Here is a 14,709-nt window from a genome sequence, read left to right on the forward strand (position 1 = left end):
CCAGCTCTAGGAGATAGGTATATCTCCATATATATACACACAAGTTAATGGAATTATGCTTCTTCGCATCACCAGCTGAGGACATGGTTCAACAAATATTGACAACATGTGCATTCTCCTCAGAGGTGCTAGGTTCCTGGTACCAACAGGCTGGGTAAGACCAACACTGTTATTCAAATAGGGACATTCTGACTCGCTGCTGATGGGATGGGCAGACTAAATAACCTGCCTGGTCTCACTTTCCAGCTCTGACATAATTCCAGTTACAGCTGCACACAGAGACAAAAAATGAAGCCACTCAGCAGCAAGACAATGCATCGGCCTCACTAGTACAACTCCACCCACTGGCCCCCTCAACAGCCACTTCCAGTAAGGCCCCAGAAAAATATGTCTGCACGTCTCCTTCTCTCTCAAGCCACCAGCTAGCATTACACACTATTCTTACAGGGCCCAACCCGGAAGTGCTGATGTGGGTGCAGCAGGATTGGGACACAAAATACCAGATGGGCCAGTCCTGAAGAGCCCCTCTCCGCCACAGGGCTTCCTGAAAAGGGGGCAAGAGATAGAAAGTGATGGGCTTGAATGACAGCTAACATTTCCTTTTATAAAAGGCAGATCGTTTATTGGTTCAGGTCTTCCTCTTGCAACCTCTTTGGTAACAGTCAGAATATTACTGTGCTGGTAGGATGCAGACCCAAGGGCCTGATTCTGATCTCACACACCAGTGTGATGCCCTTGACATCAACTGGTTTACTCCCCATTTGCCCTGGTGGGAGGTCAGAATCAGGTCTCCAAAAATTCAGCCCATGGAGATGCGCAATTCCTCCTTAGCAGCTGGCAGCTACCAGAATGCGGTGGTGCCCCTCGATCTGAACAAAAGACCACCTAAATGGAAATGCACACGGAGGTCTTTTCCACAGGTCTCCCTCCAGTGTGACGGGCAGCTGCGATCTGCTCCATTTAAGGCAATTTGGTTCCCAACAACTTGCCCATATGGCTCTCAGAATGCGGTAGATGCTGGCGCTCTTCCAATGGCCATCATGATGACCTCCAACACGAGAGAGGAGAATCTTGCTTTCCCACCCTCCCCGGACATCAGACCATCCCAAAGAGAGTGCTGCCGTACTTGGAGTTAAAGATAAACATATATTGATTACACATGGTAATTAAAAAAAAAAGTAGTAACGCATTTCCTAGAACATTACTTAAGATGCTTTTGGGAAGCATCCAAACTCCTCTGATCCCCTTCCCCGTATCTACACAGAATAAAGTGCTTCATTTATTTTGTTCACAACTAGTAGAGCCACCGATACACTCTTTACTTGGCATGTTTGGGCAACAGATACTGAATGCCATAAAATAATACACAGCCAAACGTCAGGCATTAGAAACTAGTCTGAGGCAAGTGAAGTGCTTGTGTTTCTTTTTCTGTCTGTTTCCTTCAAGTTCCATGCTACTGAGGTTGTTCTTTTATTAGGTTCTACCCACCCCTTCCCTTCATGGATGGTGTATCTCTAGGCAGGGTTGTGGTGGAAAGTTGCTTCCATCCATGTGGACCAAAGGTGTCTGTCTGTCTACAGAGTTAGAAATCAAGGTTGTCCAGCAGCTGATGCCAATTTGCTATTGCACTGCGTCACAGCCATCTCAGTCCATCACCCCTCTGGCTGCGTTCTTGTTGTGGCTGTCGGCCAGGGGTCCAGTCCTGCTTTATGAACAATATATGAGGCAAACTGGTCTGGGCTACCAGGTTCCTGGGAAATTGAAAACAAAGATAATCCCCACCATTGCCCCCTCCCTGCAGGTTCAACCCAAGAAAATGAGGCTGGGGGAGTGGGCAGGTGTGTGTGTGTGTGTGTGTGTGTGCGCAGAGTTGTTTGCTGAACGTTCATTAACTGCTAGTGGAAATAAGCCCCTCTCAGACTCGTAGCACATTGAAGGAGAGATGCGAGGGGTTAAGGTGCAAGAATTCAAATAAAAAGATTGAAAACAGGCTGAATTTCTCCCCTGGTTGAACTCAAGAGGCTTTCTAGGAGTTCTACCAGAGACGAACATGGGCCAATACGCTTCTGGAACCATTCACTTCAGCTCTTGGTACGGTCATAAAAATACCCAAATTGACACATTTAGACTCAATAAGGGTGTAGACAAAAGGATTCAGAGATAGCACAGGAGTCCTGGAGGCATCTCTCTCTCCTGGCCTTGGAGCCCCAGGGATCTGGCTCCCCAAGTGTTCGTATGCATGCCCTGCTCTGCTGTCTCCAGGCTGCTCTCTGGGCAACATTTTAAAATGAACCCAAATGGGCAAACAGGCACGGATGGGTTCTTTATGCACCTGTGTCTGCCCGTATCACCAAGTGGCTGGATTCTCCTCCCGCTTACACCTGTTTAACGCTGGCTTCACTGGGATCACAGCCAGGTCCTCCTGTGGCACGCTGTGGCAGCTTTAGTAAGACACACAACTCCTCACCTGCACATCTTAGGCAATCCAAAATAGTGTCCTCCATGCTCCGTGACCTTGCATGTGCGGCACATGCAATGGCATATTGGATGCCATTTTGTTCTACAGAATGGGGTCCTCCGGGGGCATGCCCAGCTGGTTGTGCATGCAATACACGTTTTGTGTACACAGACGGCATCCCACTGGATTTACCCCAGTCTGTGAGGAAGAACAGGTCCTTGAGACAGGCACATGGAGAAACTGCAGCAAGCTGGGGAAGAAGTGAGCGATTCCAATCGGATTCTAGGCAATCAATGACTTTCCTTTTTGGATAGTGTGTGTTTGTGGGAGTAGATTCAGTGCTGGGGAAAGGAATCTGTTATGCAGCCCCAGAGGCTGACATTTTCAGGCCATGCTCACCTGCCTCAACTCTGACATGGAAAAGTAGGAGTGGCAGGGGAAATCAGTGCGCACAGCCCTTTCTTTCTATGACCTCTGTTGAGACTGCCACAAGGGCTAGGCAAGAGAGACAATGATGGAGGTGGCTTTTAATGACACGAACTCCGAGCCACTAGGAAGAGACTATCAAACCCCCCATGGCATACGCCTTCAGCCAGCCATCCTCAGAGGATAAGACCTTCCAGTCATGACCAACTTGGGTTGGGTTCACTCCAGTGACCTAAATGCCTGAGGGTCTCTAGCTCATTGCCAAGCTCTTGAGCCATCAGGTCTCCTTGCAGACACGTGATATCTAAAAGATGTTGGATAGGCCTAACAAAACCCAGGATGCTGAACCTGTGGAACCAGCTGAGTAGGACACCCTGTCCCATGGGATATCTGCCCCTGATCTGAGGTGCTCACAGCCATACCGGCAGCCCATTCAGCAGCCGCCTCACTTTACATGAAGCAGAACCAGAGTGTTTGCCAGCACAGACTCTGCAATACAGGACATTAACTGACTGCAGTATAGAGGCCGCGGTTGACATAGGTGACAGAAGGTGTCAATGGATGTGAAAAGTGATGTGCCTTTCAATGCCAGCTGGTGCTCTAACGAGGAGGTGTCAGATGTGGGGGGCAGCGCTGGAGGTGCACTTCGTGCGCCAAGCAGGAGTGAAGTGGATCAGTCATTTAAAGTCACAAGTCAGCAGTCTAGCCCTAGTCAGCAATGCACTTGAGCTCATGCTTAACTTTAAGCACATGGTTAAATCCCATTGACTTCAATGAGGCTTAAACACATGGCTGTTAAATAATGATGGTCGCCTGCATGTGTTAAATGCTTTGATAAGTTGGGGCTATTAAGGCACGCCGTTGCAGCTTCCGCCTTAGCCAGCCATGGCTCAGAATCTCCACGCATGTAGGTGTCTCGATTGAAGCTATACAGCCAACAGAACAAATAGCTAACGAAAAAGGGATTCTTCAGCTGACTACGTGTGTCTTCTCCCTCCTGCTTCCCTTTTTCATATCCCCAGGGCAGTGCTCGCATTGCCAACTATGAATCTGGCCAACATATTTCAGGACAGCCTTTTCTCCTAGATGCTGCTCCACCACACATTGGGACCAGAAGGAGATACATGAGGGGCAATACAATGACCACAGTCAGCACTGCCTTCTGCCACTCTGCAAGGTGCTGATCAGCTCTAAGAGCAGCGCAAAACACCCCCCAACACACACCAATGGGAGTTGAAGGTGCCTCCTGGGAGGTGCTTAGAGTCTTGCAGAGTCTAGCTTTGAGGGCTTGTTTGGACTAGGGAAAGCCTCTAGACTAGGGTAATTACATCAGTCTGGTTACACCATTGCAGCCTTCTAAAGCACAGACACCACATTGCTGCAAAACGGGGCTTATCCTGTGGAAAGTCACACAAGTGCAAGCCCCATTTTAGGCCATGGGAGGTAACAAAAAAGCCATTCTAGACAGGGCCTAAATGATCTGCCATTCCCTGACCATGGCACATGCCAGCCACATGAAATCAGGGTTATAAGCTGTACTCCCACAAGTGTGAAACGATCCTTAATAAGTGAAATGCAAGATGAGAGTTGTCCGTGTAAGAGACAGAAAAGCCCACCTACATGATGCAGCTTCAGACAGAGCCAGCAGAGGCCGGGATGAGTACTGTTCTGCTGCACTTCAGTGACCTGAGCTATCCCCCCTAGAGGCCAATGCAAAAAGGCTTCCCTGAAATGGCACTCTAAGTAACATGGCACAACCCCGCATCAGTCAAGCAGTATCATGGAGCCAGGCGAGGGAGTTAAATTTGCGGGATCTGAAACTCACATGGGCTTGCAACATTTTATAAGGTGCTTGTACTTCTTGCCAGGCCCCATCACCAATAAAGCAGCCTCTAGCTAGAGGGCCACTGAATTCTAGTAGCCAACTCCATGCTAACGCCCTCAAATGCACTTCCTCTGTACAAAGGCTTACTGTGCCATGACTGAAGGCAAAACTGGACTCCTAAAGGAGAGTAAAGTACTCGGGCTGGGGGGCATGAGACATGAACGGAGGAAAAGGAGACGAACCACCACCCTTTCTTGGTACTACGGGCAGGTTATCAGATCTAGTGTGCAGACTTCAGGCTAAGCAGACTCCCGAGCACACACCGGGGAGCTTACTTTCAATAACGGTAAGGCACTATTATGAAGAGTAACTTCCAGGGAAGTCCAGCTGAGGACTAGATTCTGCTGCGCCATTCAGGCTGGAGTGGAACGACTTTCCAGCCTGCTTTTTAGTCTAAAGACCAACGGAGAGATCACTACGGGAATGCTCCAGCTCCACCACCAGAGCCCACACACAGCTCCAGACCACTTCCTAGCAATGCGGGGCTCATTTCTAGCATCGGAGCTGGGATTATCATGGGTCTTAACCCCTTTGGGGAAAAAATCATATCCAGCTAGTGAATCCTTTCATTAAACCCAGCTGCCTGGGTTGGGGCTTTAGTCTAACAAATTGCAGAGGAAGGGGGGGGGTGGAGGGGTGGAATCCCGGCTGGAAAGGAAGACATAACAAGGGCTGCTAACGAGCAGGCTGTGATGGTGGGTTTTGGAGATGTGGGCCCCTGTCCACTAATACGCAGCCCCCTAATTCATAACTTAGTTGGGAATTGGTTCTGCTTTGAGCAGGGGGTTGGACTAGTTGACCTCCTGAGGTCCCTTCCAACCCTGATATTCTATGATTCTATGTCGTGTGGGCCACTGGAGATGCCAGATAGTGGTAACGTCTCATCCTCCCTAACCTGGCTTGGATTTCAGCCGTGACCAGGGGATTCCTGTAATGAAGTGGTGAACTCATCGAAAGCTCTCTCCTGCAGTACGGACGGGCTCAAGCACAAATATGCTAGATTACATGTAACAGCCACTACCTCTAATCCGTGTAGCTGCCATGAAATATTACCATCTTTTGTTTTCGTAGCCTGTGTCACTTGGAAACCCCCCTCCACTATGCACACAATAACATAGCATCTCTGCCTTTCCTTGTGACTATTCCTGCAGCTGGCTCACTGTGTGAAATGGCCCTTGAGTCAATCTCACAGGGACTGTAGCTCCTGTGCATTTTTGCATCTGTGTGCCCATGTCTTGTGCAGTTTTCCCAGAGAATGATGATTTGGGCTGAAACACCCATTATGGTGGCTAAAGCAGGGTTACCAAATGGTTGGTCTACGCTGCAATCAGAGGAGCGTGATGGCAGCGCATGCAGAAGTACCAAAGGCTAGCTTTGATCGAGCTAGCTCAAATAACAACAGTGATGCTACGGTACTACAGACTAGCTGTTCGAGTACAAAGCCAGGACCCTGGATGGGCTTGCATGGCCCCATGCTGCTGCAGATTCAGTGCAAGTGTTCTTCAAGCTAGCTCAGGTACGTCTACAGGTGCCACAGTCGCACCTCTGACAGCAGCGGACGTACCCAAAGTGTGCAATGCGGCAACCTTTATTTTTACCACAGCCTGCAAAGACTACAGCTCCCAGCCTGCTATGTTCCTTCCTTCGCCCAGGAAAAAGCCATTCAGCATGGCACTGCATGCTAGGACTTGTAATCTTTTCAGGTGGTTTCAGTGGCGTACTAAAGAGGGGTGCAACCCTGATTAAACATTTCCCACAGGATGCTTCGCGGACAAGTTCCTGACTAATAGCCACATGCAAAGCTAAAAGTGCTGCCTCACGAGACAAAAACACCTAAAAAAACCCAAGCCCGCCCAGAGGATTCAGGGAGTCAAGGGCAAAGTGGGGGAGCTGCAGCGCTTGTACTCACACAGTGGCGGTCCGGGTCTTCGGCGGTATTTCAGCGGCAGGGGCCCTTCAGTCACTCCGCGTCTTCAGCAGCACAGCGCTGAAGGGCCCCTCGCTGCTGAAATGCCGCCGAAGATCCGGACCACCATTGGACCAGGGCTCATGGGGCATTTCAGCGGCGGGGGGGCCCTTCAGTAGCTCCAGGTCTTCGGCAGTGCTGAAGGGCCCCCTGCTGCTGAAGATCCAGACCGCCACTGGACCAGGGCTTGTGGGGCCCCTGTGGGGCCCGGGGCATATTGCCCCACTTGCCCCCCCCCACCCCCCGCCCCGGCGGCCGTGGAAAAACCCTTACTGCTGCCATTGAGGAACTGTGAAGGCTCTATGGGTGAGTTGAGCTGTGCATTGTTAGTCTTAACGTATCTCACGGACATGAGGAACACGTGCAGAGTGGAAGACATGTTGGCAAAGCGTTACCGATAACAACGTGACTCAGCGAGCAGAGGTAAACCAGCTCAGCAACAATCCTGGTGAGCGGAGGAAGGACTTGACAGGGCTTGGGAAACGCTAGAAGCCACTGGAAGGAGGAGGGAAGGAAGAGCCGTTTGTCTCACCCTGATTGAACGCACGGCACGCCAGAAGCTTGCAGGGAGCTTGCGTGGCCCAGAGCCCCTGTCTTTTGACGGAGGCTGACAGGCTCATTCATAAACCAGAGGGGGTAAAAATTGAACAGAGAGAGAATGGAACACGCTCTTCTCTCCTTCTCCCGCGATATCACGTGGACGAGCGCCTGCTGGGCACTCCCTGCGTGGCAGAGCAGTTCCCGTGGCGGCACGCTGCCTAGTTGTTCGAATTGACCGCCCGCTGGGAACAAGGGAGGCGCGGTGGCGGTAGGTGCAGGAGGGGAGGGCTACGGGTGGAGCTCAGCGGCAAGTGAGTGGTGAGGTGAAGGGGCACCCTGGGGAGCGGAGAGGCCACGCCGTTGTTGGCGGGTGTTGAATTGTGTCCGAAGCTAGCGGTTCGCTGAGCCGGAACACTTCTCCTGTGGGCCTGAGCATGTTGGAGAACGGGAACTGCTGGCCGCACACGTCACAGGGTAGGGCTTTTCTCCCTGTGGTCGGCGGTGGCCGTCATGTTGGGGCGCGGCTTGGTTGAGCTCTTGCCACATTATCTGCAAGAATGTAGGGCTTTCTCACCTGGGGGACGAAGACGGCTGGTTTAGGGACAACTCCACTCTGTGTGGTGTGCACATCCTCCCAGCTTGCCTCCATCACCCAGAGCCTCCCCATAGCTCAGAGTTGCTAGGAGTTCCTCCAAACCATCAATGCATTCCCAGCTCCCCAGAGCCAACTGGGGAGTCCCTCCCGGCTCGGAGTGATCATCCTCCCTCCATAGGGGGACCAGGAATCCCAGCTCCATCTCCACCTCGAGGCCGATTTGCATGGGCGGGCACGATCACCCAGCCTTTGACAGAGCAAGCAGGCATACCCAGGGATCTCATTCGCTACAGCCCTAGGCATCGCTAATGTTTCCCGATCCCATTATTATCCAGCGCACCAATGAACAGCCCATCACAGAACAGAACCTGCCCTGATCCACCAGAATGGGGGGCAGAAGGGGAGCAGCAGAGATATTCCCTGCTCCACAACCCCAGAGGTTCTCGGGGGGGGGGGGAGCAAAAACTAAAGCAGGGTTCCCCCAATGCCCTGTAGCTGGGGGTGGGGGAAGCTGGACATTGGGGAAGTTCTCACCTGTGTGTGTTTTCATGTGCTCATCGAAATACTGTTTCATGTTGAAGTCCTTTCCACACCACTGGCACATAAACTGCTTGTGTCCGATGTGGATACTCATGTGAGAGCGCAGCTGGTACTTGTACTGGAACCGCTCGTTGCAGTTCTGGAAGGCAGAGGATGAAGTGAGAGACAAAGGCAAGTGGCTGAACAGCAACAGCCCAGAACAGGAGTGGAGAGGGTTTTCAGCAGCAGCAATCTCTCGCTCATTCACGTTCAGTCATGGGTAGTGATCGCTGTTTTACAGAGGGGAAACTGAGGCTCTGAGAGGTTAAGTGACTTGTCCCAGGTTCACGAGAAGTCAGTGGCAGAATAATGACTCCTAGATATGAACTAAATTTTATCATGAGACATTCCAAATAACTAGGCTTATGATTAGGGGCCAGACCCTGATGCCTTTACTCAATTTTTATTAAGCCCTTGCTCGGTTTTTATTAAGACCGCTCCTAAAGACTTGAGGATTAATAGGTCAAATAGTAATTCAGCCATGCATGTTGCACTAAATCCTGAAAGGGCTCCAGCTTCCCAGAAAAAGTCCCTGTTGGGCTGAGCTAAAAGCTTGTCTGATTTAGGAGAAACTGATTTTATCTTCAACGTCCTGCGTGGTGCTTCGCAGAACAAAGTTATCTGAAGCGCACACCAAGTCCTCCCTTACAGGGAGAGAAAGAGGTGGTGGGTGTGCAGACAGTAGATAGCTAAGAGGACAAGCAGTCCAGGGCGGTGACGGGGGAACATTCAACAGATAACCTAGCACTTTACATCCTTTTCACTAAAACAACTACTTACCAACTCATCACCAATTCTAAAAGTATTTTAATCTGCAGGACTAGTTAAAAACATTTCTTGGGCTCTAAACAACAAAAATAAAATAAAATAAAAGCAAAGAATTAAAATGATACACTTTGCCTCAAGAATTTGCTGAAAAACTATCACACAATTTTTTTTCATACTATATCCACATCATAAAGTTGCAGAGTAAGTGCATTAATAGTAAATCGGGATTAGACCTGTCCAGGAAACAGAATTTCTGTCCCATGGGAAAGTTCAACATTTCATCCCACATCAGGACGAAAAGTCAAATATTTTACGGAACAGAAATTCCAAAAGGGTTTGATTTGGAAACATCAAAACAAAATGTTAAATATTGTCAAAATTATTATATAATATATATAACAGCAATATTATTGTAATATAAAAATATAAAGTTACTGAAACAAGAAAATTTACACAAATTGTTCGGAAACTTTTGCATTGAAAATTTCATCAAAATCCCAGGAAACATTTCCATGTTGACAAAACAGCATTTTCTGATGGAAAAATGCTGACCCTCTCTAATGCTAATATTGTTCACTGCATCCCAGAAGATCCAGGAACACTTTACACACTATGGGCCAGCTCCAGCCGCTGTTAATCACCCTAGCCCCTGCCATAAACAGATAGTTAAGGGTTAATGTCTCTTTTACCTGTAAAGGGTTAACAAACAGGGAACCAAACACCTGACCAGAGGAGCAATCAGGAAACAAGATACTTTCAAATCTGGGTGGAGGGAAGCCTTTGTTTGTAGTTTTGGGTTTTTGCTTTGTGCTCTCTAGGCTTTGAGGGTGACCACACGTCTCTACAGGCTCTCTAAGCTTATGTCTCCAAATTGTAAGTACAAAAATAAATTTGTACTTACAAATTGGAGACATAAGCTTAGAGAGCCTGTAGAGACGTGTGGTCACCCTCAAAGCCTAGAGAGCACAAAGCAAAAACCCAAAACTACAAACAAAGGCTTCCCTCCACCCAGATTTGAAAGTATCTTGTTTCCTGATTGGTCCTCTGGTCAGGTGTTTGGTTCCCTGTTTGTTAACCCTTTACAAGTAAAAGAGACATTAACCCTTAACTATCTCTTTATGACAGCCCCATTGACTTCTATAGAGTTATCCCGATTTACACCAGCTGAGGATCTGGACTGATACCAAGCTACTGTACTCTAGGGTGAACAGCAAGACAAGGAGTTAGTGGGTTACAGATTGTAATAATGAGACATTAAACCAGTAGCGCTATTGAGTCCATGATTTTTGGTGTCTAGCTAAGTTATGAATTTAAGCTCCCAGGCTCGTCTTTTGCAGGTAGTCCGCAGGTTTCCTTCTAAGATTAGGACTGAGAGATCAGATATGGAGCGATCACTCCATGGAAAGTGTTTGCCCATGAGTGACAGGGTGTTTTTGTCTTTTATCATTTTACTGGGAGAGTTCATTCAAGAGTGTAGTGATTGTCTCTGGTTTCATTCACATAGTTGTTGGGACATTTGAGGCATTGGATGAGGTACACCAGATGTTGTGATAGGCATGTGTAGGACCCCCGGATCTTGAATGGTGCGTTATGGGGGGTATTGATCATCATAGCACTGGAGATATGTCTGCAGATTTTACATCTGTTGTTCTGGTGCCATGTTCAGTTGGCGTGTCCTGGTCTGTGGGGAGCTTGCTTCTGATGATAAGCTAGGTGAGGTTGGGGAGTTATTTGAAGGCCAGAAGAGCAGGTTCAGGAAAGATTTCTTTCCGGATGGAGTCCCCATCAGGCATAGATTGTAGCTGTTTGATGATACCCCATATAGGTTCTAATGTGGGGTGGTAGGCATGTGAGGTGGTTGGTGTGTGATCAGTGGGGGTTTTTCCACTGTATTAAAGCAGGTTCTCTTGGAGATTCAGAGAGACCTATTTCATGATGTGATCCACTTCTCTGAGGGAGTGTCCTTGCTTGGTGAAGGCAGTTTTAAGTGTGTTAACACCTGTATCCCAGACTTTCTCTCATATTCTGGGGTAGCTAGGTGCCTGGTTGCAGATAACCAATTTCTTGGTGTGTCTAGGACAGGGCTGTCCTTAGGTATATGCAGAATATGCAGCTGTGTAAGGCACCAAGAAATTTGGGGCTGGCACTGGCAGCAGGGGTCAGGCCTACCCCTGCACTCACTGGCAGTGGCAGGAAGCAGAGCAACCCAGCCCCAGGCCGGTCCATTCCGCTGGCTCCACGCTGTGCTGCTCTGCTTCCCAACGCTGGTGAGTGCGGGGTGGGTGGGACCCCTTCCCCCAAGCCCCCTCCCCCGAGCAACATGGCTGGGGCAGGTTGTTACACTTCCTGCTGCCGACGCCAGCCCCCCACTAATCCCCCGGGCTGCTCCGGACCTGTGGGGCCCTCCAAAGTGAGCCAAAAACTCCTGCCTCCGTGGCCCCACAGGCCTTAAGCGCAGCCCAGACCCTCTGCGGGAGAGAGGGATGAGAGAGGAGGAGTAGGTGCTCGGGCTGCGTAGGGCACCATAATTCGTAGGGACGGCCCTGGTCTGGGGGGTGGGTTCTGGATCTGTGGAAGTTGTATGTGGTGATTTGTGGGTTTCTTGTATACAGTTGTCCGTAGGGTTTGATTGTTGAAGCTGCACATGGTGTCCAGAAAGTCCACGCTGGTATGGAAATGTTCCAGAGAGAGTTTGATCGAGGGCTGGCACAAAGACCGACACTGATCAGACTGGGATTAAAAGTACTTCTCTGTGTAATTTATTTGATTGAATTTTTAATCTCAGAAACAAACACCATTTGTTAGGCAGACCAAAGGACAAGTGCCCCTCGTCTCATTGCCAGGGTATGAAACATGTGGTCTTCCCCATGCAGCTCTCTGTGATAGAATATACCTTTGTGTCCACTACTGTAATAATCTTGTTACAAAGTAGCCCTGCAAACTATCATTTGAAAACTCATAATCTGCTGGTCATTATTGTCCCAGTAAAATATATGTGGCAACACTGTATGTAAAGTATAAGATTCCACTGTATAATGTTACTAAAGCATGTTCCACGTCTAGGGAGTGGCCAGACCAGTTCCTCAGAGAAAATGGGGAAGCAGGCATCTCGACCAGATGTAAACCAGCTAAATGGCCTGCTAAATGGCCATTCTTTGGGCAGGAAAGGGAGCCTGGGGGAAAAATCTACATCTTAGCAAAGAGACAGCTTGGGGTTCCCGTCCACAGACACTGCCTGTTGCCATACTTCCAGCTGGAGATGCTTCTCAAAGGGGGAGAGGACTATAAAAAGAAAGGGGAGACACCTCCAAAGCATCATGCCTCCTCTCTCACTCTCGGTCCAGCAATTTGCTGCACCAGAAGGAACACAGGAAGCAGCCATTACACAGGAGAAGGGGTCCTGGTCTAAGAAGTTTGGCCAGTAAGACTGCTGAGAGCATATGGTAGGGAAAAGTTAGCTTTGAATTTAACCTAGATTGTTAAATTAGGCATTAGTTGTGTGTTATCTTCATTTTTCTTGTAACCATTTGTGACTTTCATGCCTCATTACTTGTACTCACTTGAAATCTATGGGCACATCTACACGTAAAACACTGCATTAGGGCAGCTGCACCACTGTAGTGCTTTAGGGAAGATGCTCTACAGCGATGGGAGAGAGCTCATCCATCAGCATAGCTAATCCACATCCCCAAGAGGTGGTAATGGAGGAAGCTCTCCTGCCAACATAGCGTTGTCTACATGAGGAGTTAGGTCGGTAGAACTACGTCACTCAGGGGGGTGGACTTTTCACACCCCTGAGCAACATTGTTATAGCAATATAGGTCCATGGCGTAGACCAGACCTACCTCTCTGTAGTTAATCAACTTGTTTTATTGTTTTATGTAAACCAGGTGTGTCTGAATTGATGTTTGGGAAACTGCATTTGAAATAACAAGATTTGTGCATATCATTTCTACTAATAAAATGACAGACTTTATAAAAGCTTGTTGCGTCCAGGAGAGGGCTGGGCAGTACAGGACGTGCATTGCTGGTGGGGGAACCAGGAACCAGGGGGTGTTGGGGTCACCCTGCAATTCAACCAGGCTGGTAGGGGCCAATGTGTGGCTGGCTGGCTGCAGCATGCACAGATGTATCCGGGAGTGATTTACATACAGGAAGCTGTATGTGAGCAGCCCAGACTGGAGGGTATAGCAGGAAGGCATTGTACAAGGAACCCCAAGTTAGAGGGCAGGGGACACAGCTACTCACTAGTCTGGACTGTACCCTGAGTATGTCACACTCTCCCACCATGACAGTTAAAGAGATGACTTACATTCACACAACACCTTTCAGCCTGGAGAACGCACAAGTGCTCACACTCCGTATATTCAGGAATCACTTGCCTATTCTGAGACACAGCCAGCTCCCTCGGGAGTGGACTGCCATGGCTATTTTGCACCAGTAATGGTGCAACATCTTTTTAGGTAGGGAAGAGACTTCCTAAGCTGATGATGCAGAGGGAATTTCAAGAGGTGGGACATGTACAAAATGGAATTTGTCCGGGACCCCGGGGCTCTCACAGAATGCACTGTGGGACTTTCGATGACCACAAGTGTCAGCGCTTTGGTTTTCCGTCTCATCCGAAAGAGTGCACACATCACCTCAGTGCTCCCCAACACCATACCAAGGCCCTGCTCCAGGGCTGACTCAGAGGGAAGAATGCCACCCACTCAGTCAATGACCCTCACTCCCATGTAAGAACAACAGCTACTTCAACTAGTGTAACTGCAAAGCCCCAAGGGCTGCCACTCATCCTGTTTCATGCTTGACGAGGATTTAGCAGCAGAGTCAAGATAAATTACAACACGGTTAAGTGCTGAAGTGCGGCTTCCCACCTTCCGTCGATGCACGTGGCTTGGCGACATAACTACAGGTCCTACATTCCTAAGCAGGGTCGAGGGGAACGGAAGGATCAACAAATAGATGGATGATTATCCCAGACTACAAGAGTGGTTAAGACTCCTTATTCAAATGCATTAGAGCAAGAGGATTTACTGTATTGCTGCTCAGCTCTGGAGGAAGCAGAGAAGACACCTTGCTCTATGTAGTTGTGGACAGTGGGAAGCCAAATGGTCATTTTCTGCACGTCAGGTCAGGAAGTGCACATAGCTAGGCTGCATCCCAGGGAGCTTACATGCATGACCCCAGCCTTGAGCAGCCCAGGGATGGCCAGCAGAACCCAGAAGATAAAAAGAAACAGCAAAACAGGTGTACTATTTGCAGCCTGCTGACGAGGAACTTTCACATGAGCAAGTTTGTACCTTGCTACCTTCCAGGGCCAGAATACAAGCCAAAGCTCCAGCGAGCTCAGAGCTTCACATGGTTCCCTCCACCAACTCTATGGCTTGGAAGAAGTTTTTGCATTGCTACAAGAAAAGCAGCCAGATTATTCAGCACTTTTTTTTTTTGACTGTGCAGTTTTCCAGTGGTGAATTTATGCCCCAGCAGCAGTT

The 14,709-nt window shown here is 49.1% G+C and overlaps 1 protein-coding gene across 1 annotated transcript in view; it reads right to left on the minus strand.

Annotated features, from left to right (window-relative positions):
• Positions 1-1,126: 1,126 nt before the first annotated feature.
• Positions 1,127-14,709, minus strand: part of ZBTB47 (zinc finger and BTB domain containing 47) — a 96,232-nt gene continuing 82,649 nt past the window's right edge. Inside the window, exons 6-7 of the mRNA XM_075062168.1 lie at positions 8,405-8,549; positions 1,127-7,849 (exon numbers count right to left, since the gene is read on the minus strand). Coding sequence (XP_074918269.1) covers positions 7,821-7,849; positions 8,405-8,549 — 174 coding nt within the window. The 3' untranslated portion in view covers positions 1,127-7,820. The remainder of the gene's footprint in view (positions 7,850-8,404; positions 8,550-14,709) is intronic.

The sequence above is a fragment of the Chelonoidis abingdonii genome, chromosome 2, assembly GCF_003597395.2.
Source record: "Chelonoidis abingdonii isolate Lonesome George chromosome 2, CheloAbing_2.0, whole genome shotgun sequence".
Classification (NCBI taxonomy): Eukaryota; Metazoa; Chordata; order Testudines; family Testudinidae; genus Chelonoidis; species Chelonoidis abingdonii.